The following is a 21024-nucleotide window of genomic DNA, read 5'->3' as shown; positions in this document are numbered from 1 at the left end:
AAACCTGATTCATATTATAATCAATACATACTTTAAACATCCGCACTATAGAAAGTGTCCCCAATTCGTCAATTCCTGTTATAGCAAACTCACATTAACACAATGTGCATTATTAGCAGAGCGAGGTAAAAACAATGACTGCAAATGCTGGAAACCAGATTCTGGATTAGTGGTGCTGGAAGAGCACAGCAGTTCAGGCAGCATCCAAGGAGCTTCAAAATCGACGTTTTGGGCAAAAGCCCTTCATCAGGAATTATTAGCAGAGCGACCTGTACATAACTGAAAGCTGCACTCTAGTGCCTTACTTCTGGTTCCAAAATGTGGTTCTCCCTACAATGCTGTGTAGTGCTTTTCTCTCCTGCTGTCAGAGTTGCGTCACTGTTTACATATTTAGCAAATTCACAGCAGGTCAGCCAGCACCAGTAGGAAAAACACAATTGGGTCAACATTTCAGCTCCAGCACCAGTTACAGGGACTAATTTGCACAATGGTCATTTCTCCACAGGCCTGCTGAACGTTTCCAATTTTTGTTTTCAGCTTCTTATGGGCAGCATGGTGGCTGAGTGGTTAGCAGTTGCCTCACAGCACCAGGGACTAGGGTTCGATTTCTGTCTGTGTGGCGTTTGTACATTTGCCTTGTGTCAGCATGGGTATCTTCCCACAGTCCAAAGATGTGTTGGTTAGGTAAATTGGCTATGCTAAATGACTGATAGTATTCAGGGATGTGTAGATTAGGTGCATAAGTCAGGGGTAAATGTAGAGTAATAGGTAGGGGAATGGGTCAGGGTGGATTACTTTTTGGAGGATTGGTGTGGACGTGTTGGGCCGAATGGCCTGTTCCCCCTCTGTAGGGATTTTATGATTCTTAATAGCTGCAGTGTAGTGCTCTATTATGGGAATAAGGTCTATTGTGATGCAATGGTAGTGTCCCTACCTCTGGGCCAGGAGACCCAGGTTTAAGTCCCAACTATTCCAGAGATGTCCCCTAACATCCCTGAACAGATTGATTTGAAAATATCTATTGCTGGGAAAAACTACAGTCAAGATTGTCTAATAATGTATAGGACACAATGGTTCTCATGTTGGCCTGTTACTTTGACAAAAAACCAGTGAGGATAGATGAACATTCTGTATTCTTGACATTTATTGAAAACATTACTATAAAACCATTCTCAGTTAGAGATGGGAGAACCGATACTGAAACCATCGATGCAAGGAGCAGGCTTTATCAACCGTTACAGTCTCCCTTCCTTCCATTGTCTTTGTGACCATGAGATATCGGTGAAAGTAGCGAGATAACTTAATGTTCAGCTCTCTCCTCTGTCACCTTTATGGCTGCTTGGACCAGATTTACAGTTCACCACTGAATCATCAGGAATCTAATTTGAGCAGATTCTGTGGAAACGTTACCAGACATTAGCCTGACTGTCCTTCAAACCTTAAGAGTGCAACTGCGTGTGTGTGTCTGTGAAACATTCACATCAGCATCACAGAAAGCTTAAGGTACATATGCAACTAAAACTGGCTTCATATAGCTGCTGAACCCCCTGTACAGCCTTGAGAAATACTCACTAATATCTCATAACATCCAGGGCAGATAGGGAATGGGCAGTAAATGCTGGTCAGACTAGTAACACCAATATACATTCTGTGTGGATTAATAAAAAAAATCTCAAAAGCACCTTGTGAGTTCTGTCAAAACTTTAAACCAACATGGAGAGCAAGTGAGATGAACAAAAATCATTTTAGGTGTTGGAAAAACTGGAGAACCATTTGCCCTGATTCACTTTGCAGGAAGTTTAGTCCTTCTACTCAAACAAGTGAAAGTATTACTTCTATGCAGACAAATGTTACCGGCAACTAAGCCAGACATGCAAAGAGCATACTACTCCTGATTTATTTCAAAGGTCTGCTCTGAAAAGGTATGTTTTTGGTTTTTAAATCCCCCTCGGTGTATGGAGGTAATAGGAGCATTCGTGTGCTCCTTTCAGCTCCACTAAAACACTGGTTCACTGTTAGCCCAGTCTCTCCTTCTTCTCCAAAAAGGTCTGCTCCGTGTCAATACCAGTCCATTTACCAGAGAGCTCATTCATTTTCTGCAACCTGAGTCCACTAAACTCTGCCAGTATTATGGTTTGTTTAGGGTCTCTCTAAAATCACCAATTGCATTTATTCCAACAGTAAGATCAAAACTTGTACAGTATGTATTCCACAGTTTAAAGTGTAAAACCAGCAGTAACAGGTTAAGGTTCAAGTTTTGGCTATTAATTACAGCTGACACTTTGGTTTCAGAGCAAAACATTGTTCCTCTATCCGCCCAACAGTTCCTGTAGGCTGTGCAGGTGTACAGCTGATCCACTCAGTTCAGTTCACAACACTGACTTCTGGTTCTACATGTTGCTGCTACTCACAGACTTCAGAGACGTGCAAGCAGAAAGAAAATTAGAGGGATTGCTGGTCCCTGTATTCTGAAGTTAGCAGTTATGGTAAGGAGGTTAGTTGTAAAAGTAGAAGATTCAGATTCCAATATTAGTTGCGGTACATTCTGCCTAGTAATAAGAGCAGGACTTGTTGCCAGGCTTTCAGTAGGTTGCCCAGATTAGTTTCAGAGTCAGAGTTAAATACGAGTCAGCAAGGAGATAAGACTCTTCCTCAAAAATAACAATTTCAAACAAATAACCCAATCCTACATTAATGCCAGAGGTCTGTAGAGTTCCTGTAGGGAAAGTGAATTCTGCCCGGTTCTGACCAATACTTATCCCATTGGAATAGGAATCCAGAGTCAGAGCCTCTGAAATACAAACACTTTGAATATTGAACTGGGCTACCTAAAACTGAGACCTGGGTTTTTATCAGCTTCCCAATTCCCACAGAAATTGTGGACTTTTGAAAGTGTGGGTAATCGAAGTTCTATTTTTCTCGTCTTTTATATTGTTGTTAACAACTTTTAAAAAAATTTTAGTCAACTGCAACTTATGGTGTCACTTAGGTTTGTATTATTTAATTATATACAGTCATACATTTACACACACTAGCTTTGGAGGAATACAAAGAGATGACAATACATAAACTGTGAGCCATTAAAATGTTTTAAATATAATGGAACCGCCATGTTTTACTGTTATTGATGACAGCAACTCAAGTCAGCTCTGTCAAACAAGGTCTTTGTGTTAAGATACTTTCCAAACAGATTGATGAGAAATATTAGGTAGGTCTTGAACCTGGGCCTCCTGGCTAAGAGGCAGGACCACTACTACTGCAGTCTTCATGTTGAAAAAGGTCTGATTCATTTCCGTCACTTGATTGCACTGATGAAGATGTTAAAGGCGTTTCATTGCAGCCATGAGCTCCTCCAGACTCTGCTCCGTCTCTTGTACAGTCTCTCCGATGTTAGCGGTGTCCTCCTCCTGCTTACAGGACAAACAGTAAGCAAGAATGCAAGTGAAAATAATCAGTCCCTGTAAAGTTGAAATCATTCTCCTAGCTCAAACAGCTGTAAGCAAGGGACAGCCCAACCTTCCAAGGAGCCCGCTGCTGGACAAATGCAGATTGGCACAGTCACAGGAAATATAAAACATCCGAAATGAAGGACCATCTCCCTTTCGGAACTGTTAAAATCAATTTTCTTTCAACATTATTCCAACACAAAGCTTTACTCTGAGGAATTATAATGGTACATTTTTAAAAACCATTTGTTATGATGATGATTTGTGTTGTTACGGTACTAACACTTAAACGTACCTTATCAGGCACCGTGTATGCAACAGTGATTCCCACCGGAAGGTCAGGCACAGGGCCAGATGCAGCTTTCAATTCTTCCTCAGATACCTCCGAAACTAGCTCGATACCTGCACAAATGAAAAAGCACGACACATTCATTCCAATCATTCTGGACACCTGCTAAGATAATTCATAAAATGAAACGGTGTGAAGGGGCACTGAAAAAGCAAAATCAGTCCTCGGTCTCCAGCTAATATATATTTACGAAAGAAAAGCGCACCGTCTCAATTTCTCAAACTGGAAAGCTTGGCCTACCTCAGTCTGTACTGTGAAGATTTGGTTTACAACACTGAGCTGTTGGAGACACAATGGACTGAATGCTCTCCTCCTACACCCTCTACTTTGTGCGATTCAGTGTCTGTTCCTTCCCACTGTCCACTATCTGCTGCCAAGACTTTCAATTAGGGGTGAGGATGGTCTAGTGGTAATTCCAGAGGCCCAGGCGAAGATCATGACAACACAGGTTCAAATCCGAGAAATTGGAATTTAAATTAATAAAACATGGAATTGAGAACTAGTCCGAGTGATCATGTTTGACTGTCATTAAGGCCCCTCCAACAGGTAGTTATCTTTTCTCTGTGATGGCGGATTTCAAGACCAGGGGTACGTTCCTAAGGTGAGAGGGGAGAGATTTAAAAAAAGGCACGAGGGGCAAATGTTTTACACAGAGTGGTTCGTGTGTGGAGTGAGTTTCCTGAGGAAGTGGTTACAATTACATTGTTTAAAAGACATTTAGGTAAGTGGATGAAGAGGAAAGGTTTGGAGGGATATCAGCCAGGAGCAGGCAGGTGGGACAAATTTAGTTTGAGATTATGTTCAGCATGGACTGGTTGGATCGAAGGGTCTCTTTCCATGCTGTACGATTATGTCCTTTGAAGAAGCCTGACCTACATGTGACTCCAGACCCACAGCAATATGGTTGATTCTTAACTGCCCCCTGAAGTTGCCTAGCAAGTTGCTCAAAGGGGAATTCGGGATGGGTAATAAATGTAATAACTGATTATTTTCACTATGCTAGTGACAACCACAGTCTAAGAAAGAATATATGTTAAAACTTTCAGCCAAGAAATCGTATTCTAGCATAGATTCATACAGTGCAGAAAAGGCCCTTCAACACATTATGTCAGTACTGACATAACTACCACAAAAGGTGTGCTAATCCCAATTTCCTGCACTTGTCCCATATCCTTAACTTGGTAAGTGGATCTGACTGGTCACAGAATCCCAACAGTCCAGATACAGGCCATTGAGTCTGCACCAACTCTCCCACCCAGAACCCGTAACCTGACTTTTGCCATAGCTAATCCACCTAGCCTGTGCATCCCTGAACACTATGGAGCAATTTATCATGGCCAAATCATTTAACCTGCACATCCTTGGACTCTGCGAGGGTACTTGAGCACCAGGAGGAAACCGCAGGGAGAATATCAGTGTGGAGTTTTCACAGTCACCTGAGGGTGGAATGGAACCCAGGTTCCTGGAGTTGTGAGGCAGCAGTGCTAACCACTGAGCCACTACACCGCCCCAAGTTACCCCAGTCACCCCAGTCTTACCCCAGTCATTCTCCTCATGTACAATCTGTTGATCCTCTTCAACTAATTGTTGCTTTGGATGCGTTGCTTCCTTCTTCTGTTGGAGAGAGAAGTGGAATGTCACTTATCCACCTTCCACAAAGTCTTACACATGCAGAAGACAACGTTTTGACCATAGGTGGATAAGGAAGGAAAGAAGTCGAATAGAAATTTCATTTCACCTCTAGTGCTTGAGTTCAAATTGAACCTAGTTTAAAGGAACTGGCAGTGCCTGTTCTTGTTGACTGGGAGGGTTCTGTCTGAAGGTAATTTTGGGGGTGGGTGTGACCTCACTGCAGATCCCAGAAAGCACTACGATCACATGATAAGAGGATGGAGAGGCCAGAGGGGAGGTTGCTGTCTCTGATGTCAGACCGGAGGTATATTGTTAAATTGAGCAGAGAGACCTCTTTTTAACTTTAAACTCATCTCTGCAGGAATTGAAAAGATCAGGCACTGTTCCCCACTGATATTTCTAAGTGAGAGCAATAAACCATCTATCCGTTGGGATGTGAGATGAAAAGATGTATATTTATTTTATATACACAACTCCCATTTTTGGAATTTGCATTTCAAAATAGAAGATATATGAGAGTTATTTTAGTGAGGAATTCTCTTTTCAAACAAAGGTCAAAGCGTTCTTCCTGAACAATGACTAAATCTAGCATTTTGTCATTAGCAGGTGACCGTAGATCTCTGTGGTGTTAATGGACAGATGTGACAGTTGAGTAAACAGTGAAGACCATTTGCCTTTTCAGTTCAGTCTAGTTCACTACAGAGGACTCCAGGATGGAGTTTAGAAGCAAGTTTAGTTTTCTAGTAGTACTTCAACAAGCCAGTTTCCTCAGGAGAAGGGCTGAGTTTGTAAAGCTTCCAAACCCGAAAAGAATTTGGGTTAGAGTTCTGCAGATTATTAAAACAGAGAAATTTTCAGCACTCAGATCTGAGAGAAGTCCATGCCAGCAGACTTCGGAAGGACTCACTGAATTGTCTCCACAGGTAGCAAGTTAAGAGTGAAGACAGGGTAATTTCTCTGAACCTGAATCTCCGTCATGGACAGGAACAGGCCATTCAGCCCCTTGAGTGTTCTCTGTCATTCACTAAGATATGCCTGCCTTGGGCCCATATCGCTTGATGCCCTTGTTGAATAAATATTTGTCTCAGATTTAAATTTAGCAATAGAATTATCACTGACGGCCATGTGTTTTGGGAAACAAATTGAAGCATTGATTTGCAGTGTGTTTTAAGATCTTCAACTGTCATCCAACTTGATCTTTCTATAAAAGAAAATCTTTTGCAGTCATCATATTAACTGACCAAAACAAAATGATCTATGAAGCCAGGTTTCATGTTGGGATCTCATTTATCGAGTGTTACCATCTGCTGGGATCATAGCAGCTGAAAGAGTTAGTTCCTTTGTACGAACTGCAATTCTCTCAGGAAGCAAAGAACTGAAGGGCTGTGGTTAAGTGCCAAGTTCCACCAGCCTGCCAAATGGCTGGGTCAGAGCAACACAAGCAGCTCAATAATTGGCAAACCTTCCATCTCCATGGCCACATGATGTGCAAGGACCAGGGAATCGAAAAGAAAATAAACAGCGAAAGGGTGTGGGCGTAAGGAGCAGGAATCGAAGTCTGTGAACAGGGCACACCTTAGGGACGGACTACTGCTTAAACTGATGGACCACCTTGTAGTCTTCCTGTTGGAGCCGGCAGCTTTGATCATCACAGTTCGGATTTGGTTTCATTGCCATTGTTGGAAAGAAGTCTTGCATTGCATTATAGCCCAAGTAGTAACTCACAGAGCCAAAGCCTAGAAGATACCTGAAAAGAAAACAGAGTTGCTCATTAAATAGCCAGATGTAACTCTATCTTAGATATGCTGATGTTGAGTCAGTTTCAGGGGTGTTTGTTGCCTGAAACTAGTGCAGCCCTTGGAAATTTCAGCTAACACTCATAGGCACCATTCTGGACACCAAACCACTGCCAGCAAACACTCACACAGCCTGTCTGCAGGGCAGCACGGTAGCTCAGTGGTTAGCACTGCTGCCTCACAGCACCAGGGACCCGGGTATGATTCCAGCCTCACGCGTCTGTGCGGAGTTTGCACATTCTCCCTGTGTCTGTGTGGGTTTCCTCTGGGTGCTCAGGTTTCCTCCCACAGTCACAAAGATGAGCAGGTCAGGTGAATTGGGCATGCTAAATTGCCTGTAGTGTAAAGGTATGTGTAGGTTAGATGCATTGGCCAGGAGTAAATATAAGATAATAGGGTAGGGGAATGGGTCTGGGTGGGTTAGTCTTCAAAGGGTCTGTGTTGACTTGTTAGACCGAGAGGCCTATTTCCACATGTACGGATTTTGTGATCTGTGATACACTCCACCCTCCACACATAGCAATTTAAAGTCTGACTTACTTCAGGACATTTTGTACAAGCAGCCCAGCGACGACGCCCATGGTGGTGGGTAAACTGGCCGCGCACACCCCTTCACGTTTCAGCGTCTTTTCGTCAATGTTCGCAGCCACCACGAGTGGGGGGGCACACTGCAAAGGGGCCACACACAACAGGCAACGTCACAACGTGTCGAGCTTAGTAAAGAAAAACTTCAAGTGATTGAAAACTTGTTCAATGTTCTCTGGGATCAAGGGGATAGAGTTTAATTAACAACAGTTAACCAGTTTTCCCACTTATTGTAAGATTCAGACTGTTTCAAGTAACTGAATTACCTACACAGAGGTCTGATAGATTTGATTTTATTCTGGATAGTAACACAACATGAAACAAATGGACCATTTTGGTGATTAAATAAAACAAATTACTCGCTTGGCGCATCTTGGAGCTGTGAGGCTGAATAACCAGTTTCCTCAGGAGAAGGGCTTATAGTCGGTAAAGCTTCCAAAACCAGAAGAGAGTTTGGATGAGAGTTCTGCAGATTATTAAAACAGAGAATTTTTCAGCGCTCGGATTTGAGAGAAGTCCATGTCAGCAGGACCTTGGGAAGGACTCACTGACTTGTCTCCAAAGGAAATGAGAAACTAAGGAGTAGGCTGAGTAGCAAGTTAAGAGCGAAGACAAGGTAATTTCTCCGGACTTTAATCTCTGTAAATGGATAGGAACAGGGGCAGGCCATTCAGCCCCTTGAGCCTGCTCTGTCATTCCAGAACATTCAACCTTCAATAAGATATCCCTGCCTTGGGCCCATATCCCTTGATACCCAGTTAAAAAGTGCTGATACCTGGATCTCTATTTCTATTCTACCCAGCTCCCTCCTGCCTCTGACACCTCCCCACCTTTCCTTTTCCAGGCTGAACAATGCCAGTCTATCCATCAAACTGAAGCTTCTCCACCCTGGAATCATTCCCATACACAGGAACCAGTTTCTGCATCCTCACACCCTTCCTAAAGTGTGCCGTTTAGAATTAGATACGTCCAAAACATTTACCCTCTCAGCAAAAACTGCGAAGTCTCAATGACTGGGATCAATGTGATATCACATGAACGCTCTTTAAACTTGAACAGATGAGTTTAACAGTTCAAGGAAGGTGTGTCAACCTTAACATCTCTCGCTGTTTGTCATGTGGGTGGGCTTCGATATGAATCTCTCTCAGCTGGGGCTGCCTATTAAGTTGTCGTGATCAAAAGCAGATCTGCCCACCCCCGATCAAATGTAACCTTGTGCTTGAGAAAACATGAAATAATTTTACACAGACAGCAGGCCATTCGGCCCTTTGAGTCAGCTCCACTATTCAATATTGATTAGAGACAAAAAAAACTGCAGATACTGAAGGGTTAAACCTAAAAAAATCAACTTCTCCACCTCCTGATGCTGCCTGGCTTGCTGTGTTCTTCCAGCCTCCTGCTTATCCATCACTCAAATGATCCTGGCTGATCATCCAACTGAGTCCCCTGTTCCCACTTTCTTCCTATACCATTCAATCCCTTTCACATTAACTATATTATCTCCTGCTTGAAAACATTCAATGTTTTGACCTCAGCAGTTTCCGGTGTCAGAGAATTCCACAGGTTCATCACTCTCTGGGTGAAGACATTTCTCCTCATCTCAGTCCTTAATGGACCACCCTGTATCCTTTCTGTGAATCCAGAGACATCAGGAACATCCACCCTGTGCTTACCCAGTCTAGTACTGTGAGAATTAGAGAGGTTTCAATGAGATTTCCCCCTGCCCCTCTCGTTCTCCTTCTTTAGCTTAGACAAGGGTCGTTTGCAACATTTGGAAACAGAAACACAATAAACAGCAATGGACCTACTGCAAAACAGGCCGTCTGTCCTGGGATAAGAAACTGGATGTGTCCCGACACTGCATTCTCACTGACCCCGGACTCCATCCACACCTGATCAAGCTCATTGCAAGCCTGTAATCCAATAAACACATGTCAAAGATGGACGACCAGCAGAACAGAAACATCATCCTATAACTCTCTCTCCGCGCCCGCCCCACCCCCCCCCCCCCCCAAAAAATCAGTTTATTTGAAAACTCAAATTTGCATTTGAAAACTGAAGAAGTGCCACTACATTCACTTCAGTGACTCTGAATCAGATGAAGATTGAAGCCAACTTACTGTGTTGATTGCCATTCGGGCCTCAAAGTTGTCCACACAGCTCAGTACCAAGTCCACAGGCTGTCCTTCCTGCAATCCACCGTTCCTAATGGCAACCAGAATCATATGGGATGGGTTAACCTGTTGCAGAACAGTTCAGGCTGGAAAGAACTATAACATAAATGACGTATCACCAAGGGGTATGTGTGGTTGGAAAGCGGGGAATATGCTCAAAACACTCAGGCAACTTACTTAGAATGTTAAAGAAAACTTATGGCATCTGTGTCCAGGTTACCCTACTGAAAAAACCACAAGAGGATGTGGTGCAGTGGATAGCAATCTCTACCTCCTGGCCCGAGTCCCACCTCATGCAAGAGGGGAAGTGGGAACAGGGTGTTGACTTGGATGATAAACCATGATTACACTGAAGGGTGGAGCAGGCTCGCTGGGCTGAATGGCCTATTCCTGCTCCTGTTTTCTTTGTTTTTTACATGTTTATGTAAAATTGTTCTGTGGTTTCACAGGCACCAATTTACAGTTAAGTTACAATCTGTGAAGATCTGTTTTTGATCACGATTACTTTGTGAAGAACCTTAATTGGAAGAGATTCATATTGAAGCTCACCCATACGATAAATAGTGAGAGATGTGAAGGTTAACACACCTGTGAAGCTCATCTGTTCAAGTTCAAAGAGTGTTCATGTGATACCACATTGATCACAGTCATCAAGACTTTCCAGTTTTTGTAAATAAAAAGCTTACTTCTCTTCCTGTTAACTACATTTCTATAAAGTGACTAAACAGGTCAACTGTCGATCTGTAATTCCTCCTGGTGTAGTAGGAGGGGGAGAATCTCTTGAACAGCCAGAACCATTTGCTGGCTACACTGCTACAGACTCCACGCACTTACCCTGAGCAAGATTCATTCTCGCTGTGAGCGACAAGCTCATACTGAAAACCTCAAGACTGTCAACACCTTGCTGGGCGATTTGGCAGAGCAGAGGTCTTCTCCACACGAATCCCTCAATTCCCCAGTTGCTGTGTGAATGTTCCAGGTCTGTGCCCTGCAACAGCCCCTGGAGTCAGTGTGTCCACACACTGACCAGCCTCTCCCAGCAGCAGATCCAGAGAACACCAAGCATCAGTGAGAGGTTTGGAATGGGATGCTCTCCCTGTTAGCTGAGGGATAAGTACAGGGAGGCTGAGGGGATAACATGGGAAATAGGGCCAAATGGTCTACCCCTGTACCACCATTCAACATGACCATGGCTGATCATGCAATCTCAGTATCCCTTTCAGCCCTCTCCCAATATCCCTTGATCCCTTTAGGCACAAGGGCTATGCCCAGCTCCCTCTTGGTTCCTGTCAGAGAGAATTCCACAGGTTCCCAACTCTCTGAGTGAAGAAATTCTTCCTCATCTTGGTCCTGAACGGCTTACCCCTTATTCTTAGACTGTGATCCTTAGTTCTGGACTTCTCCAACACCGGGAACATTCTCCTCCCATCTAATCTGTCCAGTACCATCAGGATTTCATGTTTCCACGAGATTTTCCGCCCTCCCCCCCATTCTTCTAAACTCCAGCAAGTACATGCCCAGTCGGCTTTCCGGATTATTTATCCCTCGATCAGCCCCACTCTGGAGATTATCACATCTGTGCTTGTGGAGCCTTGCGTGTGCAAATTGGCTGCCACGTCTCTTATGTTATGAGAAGTGTAGGACCATCAACCCCTAATGCATCTGGCCTACTTACAAAACCAGTTTGATCATCCCTGGGACAAATACGCACACCAGAGCAAACACCGGAGTGAGGGGGGAACTGGACATTTGCCTTTCAAGAGCCAGCACAGACAATGGGCTGAACAGCTTCCATCTGATTGTGAAGATCCGAAGGAAAAAGCGCTTTAAAGTGGCACCTGGAAAAGGAGGGAGCATGATTCACACTTTGCAGCTCCGAACTAACCGGATTCGATCCATAAAATGCTGAAAGTTGTCCATTGTAGTGACATTGTAGTTGTGAGTTTCAAACTGAACATCAGGGTTAATGTTCCTGAAAACACAAGAAACAGGTCATTTCCATTCAGCTCCTGATGGGCTGCCAAACTAACCACATTAGCAATATTAATAATGATACTATTGTACACAATACATTGGATAAAAGGTGGAAGGCCAGTGGATTCTTTAAAGGATTGAGGATTAGATGATTAATGATGACAAATTGAGTGGAGGATTGGTTTTATGAACATATGCTATTCCACATTGATCTGTTTGTAATTTCTAATCTACTTGCTCCTCCCCACCCCCCTCCAGATATTCTTGACTAACAAAGGTTCTATCTCCCTCTGCCTTAAGATGACTCAACAGGGTGGGATGCTCTTCGGAGGGTCAGTGTGGACTCGATGGGCTGAATGGCCTGTTTCCACACTAGATGACTCTGCCTTTGTCACTCTTTGGGCAGAGCATTGCACAGAGTCATGATCCTTGTAAGAAATTTCTCCTCATTTCCATCTTTGATGGCAGAGCCCTCATCGCTAAACCGTGTCCCCTAATATTAACCTCTCCCGTGAGGGGATACATCCTCTCAGCACCAATCCTGTTAATCTCCTCAGAATCTTCTTTCAGTCAGATCACCTCTCATTTTCCTAAACTTTCACTAAGGGACAAATGCTACACTCAAACTCAGATGGCTAAAGTCAAAAATTTCTTTATTACAAATAGGAGAGAGGAAAGATCTATTTTGCACTATCCAGTGGTAGCAAGTTTCACATTCCACTTTCTTTCAGGTTAAAGACATTTCTCTGGAATTGCCCATTGGATTTATTTAGTGGTTACCTTATATAGATAACCTCTAGCTTAGATTTCTCTTACATGAAAATACGTATATCTACACTAGTAACCTCACCCCTCCCCCACCCAGTCATCCTTCGGTCCTCCCCTTTGCACTGAAGTTGAGAAAGCTCATTCCAACAGTGATGGATGGCAGAGAACCAGAAAATTCTGGAAATTCTCAAGAGATTAGGGGACAAAAACAAAAAGCAGACGAGTCAACATTTCAGATGTGTCCCCTTTGTCAGAAAGCACTGTGGGTGACTGCAGCTCTCACAATATTGAATTATCAATCCAACTGCAGAAATGTGGGTGTAGATATTGTCTCTCTCTCTCACACACACATGCATACACACACAAAAACTAACATTGCACACAAGTTTCTTCAATCTTGCTCATGAGATTAGATTAGATTCCCTACAGTGTGGAAACAGGCCCTTCGGCCCAATCAGACCATGCAGACCCATTTCCCTCTGACTAGTGCATCTAACACTATGGGCAATTTAGCATGGCCAATTCACCTAGCCTGCACATCTATGGACTGCTCATCTGCTGTCATGATTTAGGGCACAGCTAGGTATGTCTGTTGCTCAAATCGTAATAATGAAGAGAGAAAATGTTGGAAATACCAAAAGATCAAATATCTGTTCAGAGAGTGACCAAACCAGGTCAGTGACAATCATCAGCTTTTGACTCATAAGCTCTGAATGCCTGATACCAACAAAGCCACCGTGGTGGTTGTGGTAGTAGGGGTGGGAGACAGTCTTTCACCCTGGCAGCTGCTTTTCCATTACCACATTCATGGAAAGTTCCATGGATAATGCAAATTGGATCTTTCCATCAAACAAAGAACAGAATGGATTCACTACTGAATTCCCAACTCCTCAAGGAGAGGGAGGAACACGAGTCTCTCGGTGGTAATGACGATTGCTTTACCTCAGTGTGTGTTTAGCTGCTTCCACTTTACTGAGGCCGGCTTGATGAGGCTGAAAGAAAAGTCTGTTCATATTTGCCAGTTCGACCTTGTCATAGTCAAAGATTAAGAGCTGCAAGTTAGAAAAGAAAAGGGAAGGAAACATCACTCGGGTTGATCCAGTCACCCGCTTCATTTGACCAACAACTGAACTTCACAGAAGCATTTCCAGGCAGAAGGCCATTCCGCCCATCATGCTGTACCAGCTCTCCAAATGGGCATTACGACTCGGCGCCACTCTCCTGCTTTTTCCACAGAACCTTGTTTCTGTTGAATTAATCTAATGCTCTCGACGGTCCCATCAAACCCACCTCTGTCACAGTTCAAGGCACTGCATTCCGGACCCTAACGACTCACAGAGTGAAAAGGTTTTCCTCCCCATTTCACCCTGGCTTCTTTTGCAGGTGACTTTAAATCTAAGTCCTGTCATTCACGCCACTTCTATGAGCAGGAACAGTTTCTCCCCTTCTCGTTCTTGATTGGTAGTTCTTTTAACAACCAAAGGTATTCCAAGAAATGGGGAAAAAGCAGGTGTATGGACTTACATCACAGATTAGCACCATGTGCCTCGAAGGTCCAAAGGGTCTCTTCCTGTTTATACACTTAACAGTGTAACATATTCCTATATTATGGTCGTGCTAAAGGATATCTTGCACTGTGCTGCTTCAGAACATTCACACTCTTAATCTCTTCAGGAAGTGTCTATTTCTTACACCCTTGGACAATATGATAAGTATGAAATATAAAAACGCTTGCTAGATTTACGATGTCAAATTTAAAAGTTTGCGTGGAATGGTTTTGTCCGTAGAATGAAGGTCAAAAAGGAAGCAGAGAGTTTGTATTACCTTACCAATGCCACATCTTGTCAACATTTCAGCTGTCACACTTCCAACCCCACCGACACCCACTACTGCCACTGCAAACTCCCGAATTTTCTGTTCGTACAGTTAGAACGAAAAACAAAGTCAGTCTTATCAGCACGAAACCACCCAACAGACACGCAGTCACTGCTTATTGGCAAAGTCAGCTCACCTCATAATCTGCAACAATTCCCATCCGTTTCAGAGCCATCAGCCGACTGAGTAAAACAGAAAGTTTTTGAAGTTAGAATAAAATAGAGAATGTAAACTAAATTTAATCAATTCTCAACAACATCACAGGGGCTTTGGTGAGATGGCATCTTGGGTCCCATGCAGCCCTCTGGTTCTCCCTAAGGGAAGGATGCACCAGCACGACAGCCCGTGTGGCAAAGGTTCATTAGATTGGCTCCTGGCACAAGAGGGCTGTCCTATGTTGAGAGACCAAGTATTCCCATTGTTTAGAAGAATAATAGGCAATCTTAGTGAAATATTATTGATTTGGAGTTTGACAGGTGTGATGAAGAAGTACAATATATCATCATTTCGAAATTTAGATTTTAAAGTAGAAGTAGATAAATGGTTTCAGTGATGTGAAGACATTTCTTTCAAACATAAAGATCAGAAAGTCATTTGGAACAGGTAACTAAAGACAACACATGACTTAGGTTCAGCACCTAGCAGGATACCGGCTATGTTAACTGAACTTCTTCACTTGAACATTTGGTTGGATCTTATCTTAGAAAAACTGACCAAAGGCCACAAGCAGTTTGAGTTCACAATCAGGTTTCAGTTCAGAGGAACAGTTTCACCCGAGAAGGAAGACAGATAAGTTTGTGAAGTCTACAAGTTATAAGAGTTTATGTAAAAGTTTGAAAGCCAACAGAACTGAAGAGAGGGTTAAGCTGTCAGAACTGGAAAGGAATGTAGGCACCCAGAACTAGGAATAAATGTCTAAACCAGCAAAGCTGGAATATCAGTTAGGAAGGGACTTAAAGCATTAGGACAGCAGTGATATTTTACTGGGACCCAATATCTGTAAAGGTGATGCAAGGAACAAGATTAAACCTTCCTTTTTTTGCTGATAATACTAAGAACTTTCTAAACCTTATATAAAAGGAAACTTTGTTTTTCTTTAGTGCGATAACTTGTGTTGTCCTGTTAAAGGACACTGACAGCCTGCCGTGAATATGTTCAGTAGTCAACCGCCACGCTAACCAAACTGCAAAAATAAAATTTACAATCTACGAAGTCAAGTTTCATGCTGAGATTGACTTGTCCAGTATTATTGTCAGCTGGGACCTGAAGACGGAGACATGGAAAGGTTGTTTCCGCTGACAGGGGAAATCGAGAAAACTGGGGCACTAAGTCTCAGGGTAATGGGATGATCAGTTAGGACTGAGAAGAGAAGTCTCTTCACTCCAAGGGCTGTGATTTCTCTCCAGTGAAATATATTTAAAATGGGAGATACAAACTTTTTATCCTGAATCAAGGAATATGGAAGAGGACAGTGAAACAGAATTAGTACAGAAGATCATCCATGATCGTTTCTAACGGTATAGCAGGTTTAAAGGGCCAAATGGTCTACTCCTACACCTATTTCAAAAGTACTTATCAATTCACACAATAATAGGGATCTGGAATATCTTGAAGAGCTTCCAATGTAACTTCCTGAAGTTATAATTAGCTCTTCGCATAAATTTTGTACATTACATAAAAACTTGAACACTGGAGAAAAATCAAGTGAATGAGAACGATAGAGAAAGGATTACAGTGTGATGGTGGTTACAGAATGGCATTAAGTGAGCTGCTCATTTGGAAGCTGTTACAGAGATGGTGAGTCAAATGGCTGCCTTTTGTGCTGCAGAAATTCTACGACTCGGAGTCTTGAGGAAAGGACCATTCAAGATTTTTAAAACTTCATTCACAGCATGAAGGCACTCTTGACCATCTCGAATTGCCCTCGAGTAGGGTAGCAGGATCACCCTTAGAACTGAATGGCTTGCTCAGCCAACTGAGGGAGCTGGAGAGGTCTTGCTGCACCTGAAGGCCTTATCTGGATTGTAAACATTCCTATGTTGCATTAACTTCAGAACAAAGGAATTGCTTTGTATATTAATACAAGTTAATAAGATAATATTACATGCTGGATCTGGGGAACTGAGAACACTCTAATGTCTACATTTGCATAGCTTGCACACTCAATTAGCAAGGCACAATTGAGGACCGCAGATGCTGGAAATCAGAGTCTAGATTAGAGTGGTGCTGAATCTTCCTGATGAAGGGCTTTTGCCTGAAATGTCGATTTTCCTTCTCCTCGGATGCTGCCTGACCTGCTGTGCTTTTCCAGCACCAATCTAATCTAATCTACACTCAGTTAGCAGCCAGTCTTGGGTAAACATTGGTCTCTGACCTTTGGCCAAAACAATTACAGTTTTTCCACCGTCCAGGGCCTTAGCAGCTAAAGGTATGACTAATAATCATAGATTAAAGGAAGTCAGGATGGGGGCAGAATGAGCGAAGGACTGTCGAGTCGTGGATTTTCAGAACAGATGAGGTTAAGAGAGAGAGAAAGAGATGCTTGGTCATGGAGGGATTTAAATAAGCATGAGAACTCAAAACAAAGAGAAGGGCAGGGAGTCAGTGTAGGCCAGTGATGAGTTAGGGGTGCAGCTTTCTGAAGTCTTTCTCCATCCTGCCTACGTGCTGAACTTCACATTTTCCCTCATTATTGTCCATCTGCCAAGTTGTTAACCCATCCACTTAACCCATCCACTATATCCCTCTGGAGACTTAGTGTGTTCTCCTCACCACTTACCCTCCCACCTATTTATGTGTCATCCACTTTCCTCATCCAAGTCATTAACGTATGAAGCAAATAACTGTGGCTCCCGCGCTGATCCCTGTGCCCCTCTGTTAGTTCCAGGCTGACATCCTGAAAATGTCCCCTTTATCCCAACTCTGTTTTCTTCTAATTAGCCAATCCTCACTCATGCCAATTTATTACACCCTCAAACCCTTTTTAAATAACTTAAAGTGTGGCACCTTATCAAATACCCTCTGAAAATCCAAATATATTACACCCACTGTCTCCCCTTTATCCATCCTCCCTGTCAGAATTCTCTAAATTTATCCTAAGTAATTTTTCCATTACAACTCTGTTTGGTTATATTATAGTTTTCTAAATGCTCTGCTGATACATTCTTTATTATACTCTCAAGATTTTCCCAATAACTGATGTGGAGCTAACTGGCCTATAATTGCCCTTTTTAATTCCCTTTTAAAATAAGGTGCATATTCTCACTCATTCTCTCTCACGCTCACTGTCACTCACACACACACATTACTCACACTCTCTCACAAACACACCCTCAGTCTGTCTTACACACACACTGACAAATATCAACCAGTTGTGGACATTAGAACGATCCTGACAAAAGTGCTAGATGAGTTCAAGATATGGGGCTGGCTAGCTTACTAGTAAAATTGTAAGCTTTTAAATCAACAGAAGAAAGCTTACGTACACCAACATTACAACAAGTGTATTTATTTGTTAGTTGTGTCAGACTGCAGTAGCTGCGATTAAGTTGGGAACGACTAAGCACCATATGGTAACTTACAAGTCATGGTTCGTTCACTTGCAGAAACATTAACAAGTAACGGGAGAGGAAAAGGATGTGGGGAAGGAAGACTTTCACAGCGGGGTGCATGAGACAAGCGGCCAATGGAGAATGCAGCATCACCTGTAAGGATTGGAATCCACCACCTCCGCGCTCATCTTCTCTATTTTCTTGCGCTGGCACGGCTGCTCCCCCGAGCCGGCTTTCCCGGCCCTGACCGCCGCCAGCTCGTCTTCGAGAGCTCGGATTTTCGCCTGGAGCTCCGGGATCGTGGCCATGGTAGAGCCGGACCGCCGAGCTTCAGGCCAAAGAGGAAGAGAATGGAACGCCACGTATCACTGCCGCAGCACGGCCCGAACGTTGTGACATCAGCGGGACGCGACGTCACAAAGGATCGAACGTAGTGTGGCAAAAGCCGGGCGGAACGCCGCGCTGATTGGTCAGATCTCTCGCTCCAACATTGTAGCGAGTTACTCAGTGACTGGCTTCCCATTGATAAAAACACAGGACCGGCCACCCCTGTGGTAATCATCTTCCAAACACAAAGGACTCTTGCGGAACAGTGGTAGTGGTAGTGTTCCTACCTCTGAGCCAGGAGGACCAGGTTCACAGTTTAGATTTGAGTGCACAAAGTTAAAAATCACACAACACCAGGTTATAGTCCAACAGGTTTAATTAGAAGCACACTAGCTTTCGGAGCGCTGCTCCTTCATCAAATGGTTGTGCAAATCATGATTAGATCAGATTGGTGCTGGAAAAGCACAGCAGGTCAGGCAGTATCCGAGGAGCAGGAGAATCGACGTTTCGTTCACACTCCTACCTGCTCCAGAGATGTGTCATAACGCATCGATGATTTGTTATTGGGGGTAGACAAAATTAAAAATCAGGTAGGTAAAAACAATGACTGCAGATGCTGGAAACCAGATTCTGGATTAGTGGTGCTGGAAGAGCACAGCAGTTCAGGCAGCATCCGAGGAGCACAACATTACGTTATAGTCCAACAGGTTTAATTGGAAGCACTAGCTTTCTGAGCACTTCAGGTTGCTACCTGATGAAGGAGCAGCTCTCTGAAATCTTGGCCTTCCAAGTAAACCTGTTAGACTGGTGTTGTGTAGTTTTTAACTTTGTCCATAACGCATCAAAACTGCTTGATTAGAAAGTACCTCTCCCAGCCACAACTGTCCCTCAAATATATACATAAATGAATTATAAACAAAGTGCTGGAAATGGGTATCAAAAGAAAAAGAACGGTCGGCAGAATCTGGGTAGAGAGAAAATATTAACATTTTAAAATCAACATACTGAATGGTGGTGCAAGCTCAAAGGGTCAACTGGCCTGCTCGCTCCTTTGATCAAGGCAGAATACTGCAGATGCTGAAAATCTGAAACAAATAGAGAATGCAGGAGAAAGTCAGCAGCTGCAGCAGCATCTATGGAGAGAAAAAAACAGAGCAAGCAATTTGAGTCCGGCGTAATTCAGATGTCTTCTGAAGAAGTCATAGAGACGTATAGGAAACAGATCCTTCAGTTCAAGTTGTCCATGCTGACCAGATATCCTAAATTAATCTCCCAGAACATGGCCCATATCCTTCTAAACCCTTCCTATTCATATACCCATCCAGATGCCTTTTAAATGTTGCAATTGTACCAGCCTCCACCACTTCCTTTGGCAGCTCATTCCATACACGCACCACCCTCTGTGTGAAAAAGTTGCCCCTTAGTTCCCTTTTATATCTTTCCCCTCTCACCCTAAACCTAGGCCCTCTTGTTCTTGACTTCCCCGACCCAAGGAAAAGACCTTATCTATTTATACTATCCATGCCCCTCATGATTTTACAAATCAGGTCACCCCTCAGCCTCCAGTGCTCTGGGGAAAACAGTCCCAGCCTGTTCAACCTCTCCCTATAGCTCAAATCCTCCAACCCTGGCAACATCCTTTTCTGAACCCTTTCACGTTTCACATCATCCTTACTATGGCAGGGAGACCAGAATTGCACACAATATACTGGACTTGGAAGTGAACCTGGTTTCTCTCTCCACAGATGCTGCCAAACTTACTGAATTCCTCCACATTCTGTGTGTCTACTGTTGTTCCTTGTTTGTATGAGTCCAACATGGCTCTAAGAAACATCTTCAACAGAAACATTAACTGTTTCTCCACAAATGATGCCAAATCTGCTGAGGTTTCTCCAGCATTCTTCTGTTTTTTGATATAAATGTTTGTACCTATTCAGATAAATGTGCCATTTTCTCTTCCGCTACCTTTCTTTGGGACTGTTAGAGCAAAACTGAATATTTTCTTTTGGTTCTGCGTTCCCATCCCACCTATGCCTCTAACAGTACTTCAGATTTAAAATTCTTGCCTTGTTTTCAAATTTCTCTATGGCCTCCCCAGAATCTCCAGCTCCCACACCGATCTCTCTGCCTGATCAGTCCTGGCCTTTGAGCACCTAGATTTTGATTACTGCACCATTGCTTGTTCTGCCTGGGCCGTGAGCTCAGGAATAATCTCCCTACACTGCTCTGCAGTTCACTTTCCTCTGTTAAGAGGATCCTTAAAACATACGTCTTGGACTGAGCTTTTAGGATATCTATCCTAACACCGTCTTACGTGACACAGTGACAATGTTTTATTTCTGAAGCTCCTGTGAAGCAACTTGAGTTACTTTGTTGCATTAAAAATCAAGATAGCTAGGGGTAAACTGATTACCCTTCTTGTGCTATTCCTCCCCTGACTACAGGAAATTTGAAGGTTGTGCATAAGTATGTGATCACATAGCTCTGTATCGGAAACAAGTCCGCCAGATTCCTTCAGTAACAAATAAAGAACTAATGTATTTCAAT

General features: G+C 43.2%; 2 protein-coding genes across 4 annotated transcripts in view; one reads left to right on the top strand and one right to left on the bottom strand.

The window, feature by feature from the left end:
• acad11 (acyl-CoA dehydrogenase family, member 11) overlaps positions 1-21024 on the top strand; it is a 244274-nt gene that overhangs the window by 64297 nt on the left and 158953 nt on the right. Inside the window, exon 29 of the mRNA XM_072560417.1 lies at positions 20336-20363. Coding sequence (XP_072416518.1) covers positions 20336-20363 — 28 coding nt within the window. The remainder of the gene's footprint in view (positions 1-20335; positions 20364-21024) is intronic.
• Positions 2974-18519, bottom strand: uba5 (ubiquitin-like modifier activating enzyme 5). Of its 3 annotated transcripts, none has more exons than XM_072560412.1 (12): positions 18304-18519; positions 14736-14781; positions 14549-14638; positions 13667-13776; positions 11868-11954; positions 9929-10013; positions 9617-9721; positions 7764-7891; positions 7039-7174; positions 5334-5409; positions 3742-3848; positions 2974-3410 (listed from the first exon to the last, which is right to left on the bottom strand). In XM_072560412.1, the coding sequence occupies exons 1-12, from the start codon at positions 18456-18458 to the stop codon at positions 3321-3323; spliced, it is 1215 nt and encodes a 404-aa protein (XP_072416513.1). In that variant the 5' UTR covers positions 18459-18519; the 3' UTR covers positions 2974-3320. The 3 variants fall into 3 exon arrangements, with proteins under 3 accessions (XP_072416513.1, XP_072416514.1, XP_072416515.1); XM_072560413.1 differs by having other exon boundaries at positions 2974-3407; XM_072560414.1 differs by lacking the exons at positions 14736-14781; positions 18304-18519 and having other exon boundaries at positions 14554-14638.

This window comes from Chiloscyllium punctatum, chromosome 41 (genome assembly GCF_047496795.1).
Source record: "Chiloscyllium punctatum isolate Juve2018m chromosome 41, sChiPun1.3, whole genome shotgun sequence".
Lineage (NCBI taxonomy): Eukaryota > Metazoa > Chordata > Chondrichthyes > Orectolobiformes > Hemiscylliidae > Chiloscyllium > Chiloscyllium punctatum.
This window is presented reverse-complemented; position numbering and strand designations above follow the sequence as displayed.

Coding starts and splice junctions, on each gene's coding strand:
- uba5 (XM_072560412.1), bottom strand. CDS start 18,458: ATGGCCACGATCCCGGAGCTCCAGGCGAAAATCCGAGCTCTCGAAGAC. Junction 10,014..11,867: donor CATTTTATGGATCGAATCCG/GTTAGTTCGGAG, acceptor GGTTGCCATTAG/GAACGGTGGATTGCAGGAAG. Junction 5,410..7,038: donor TCCAACAGGAAGACTACAAG/GTGGTCCATCAG, acceptor TCTCTCCAACAG/AAGAAGGAAGCAACGCATCC.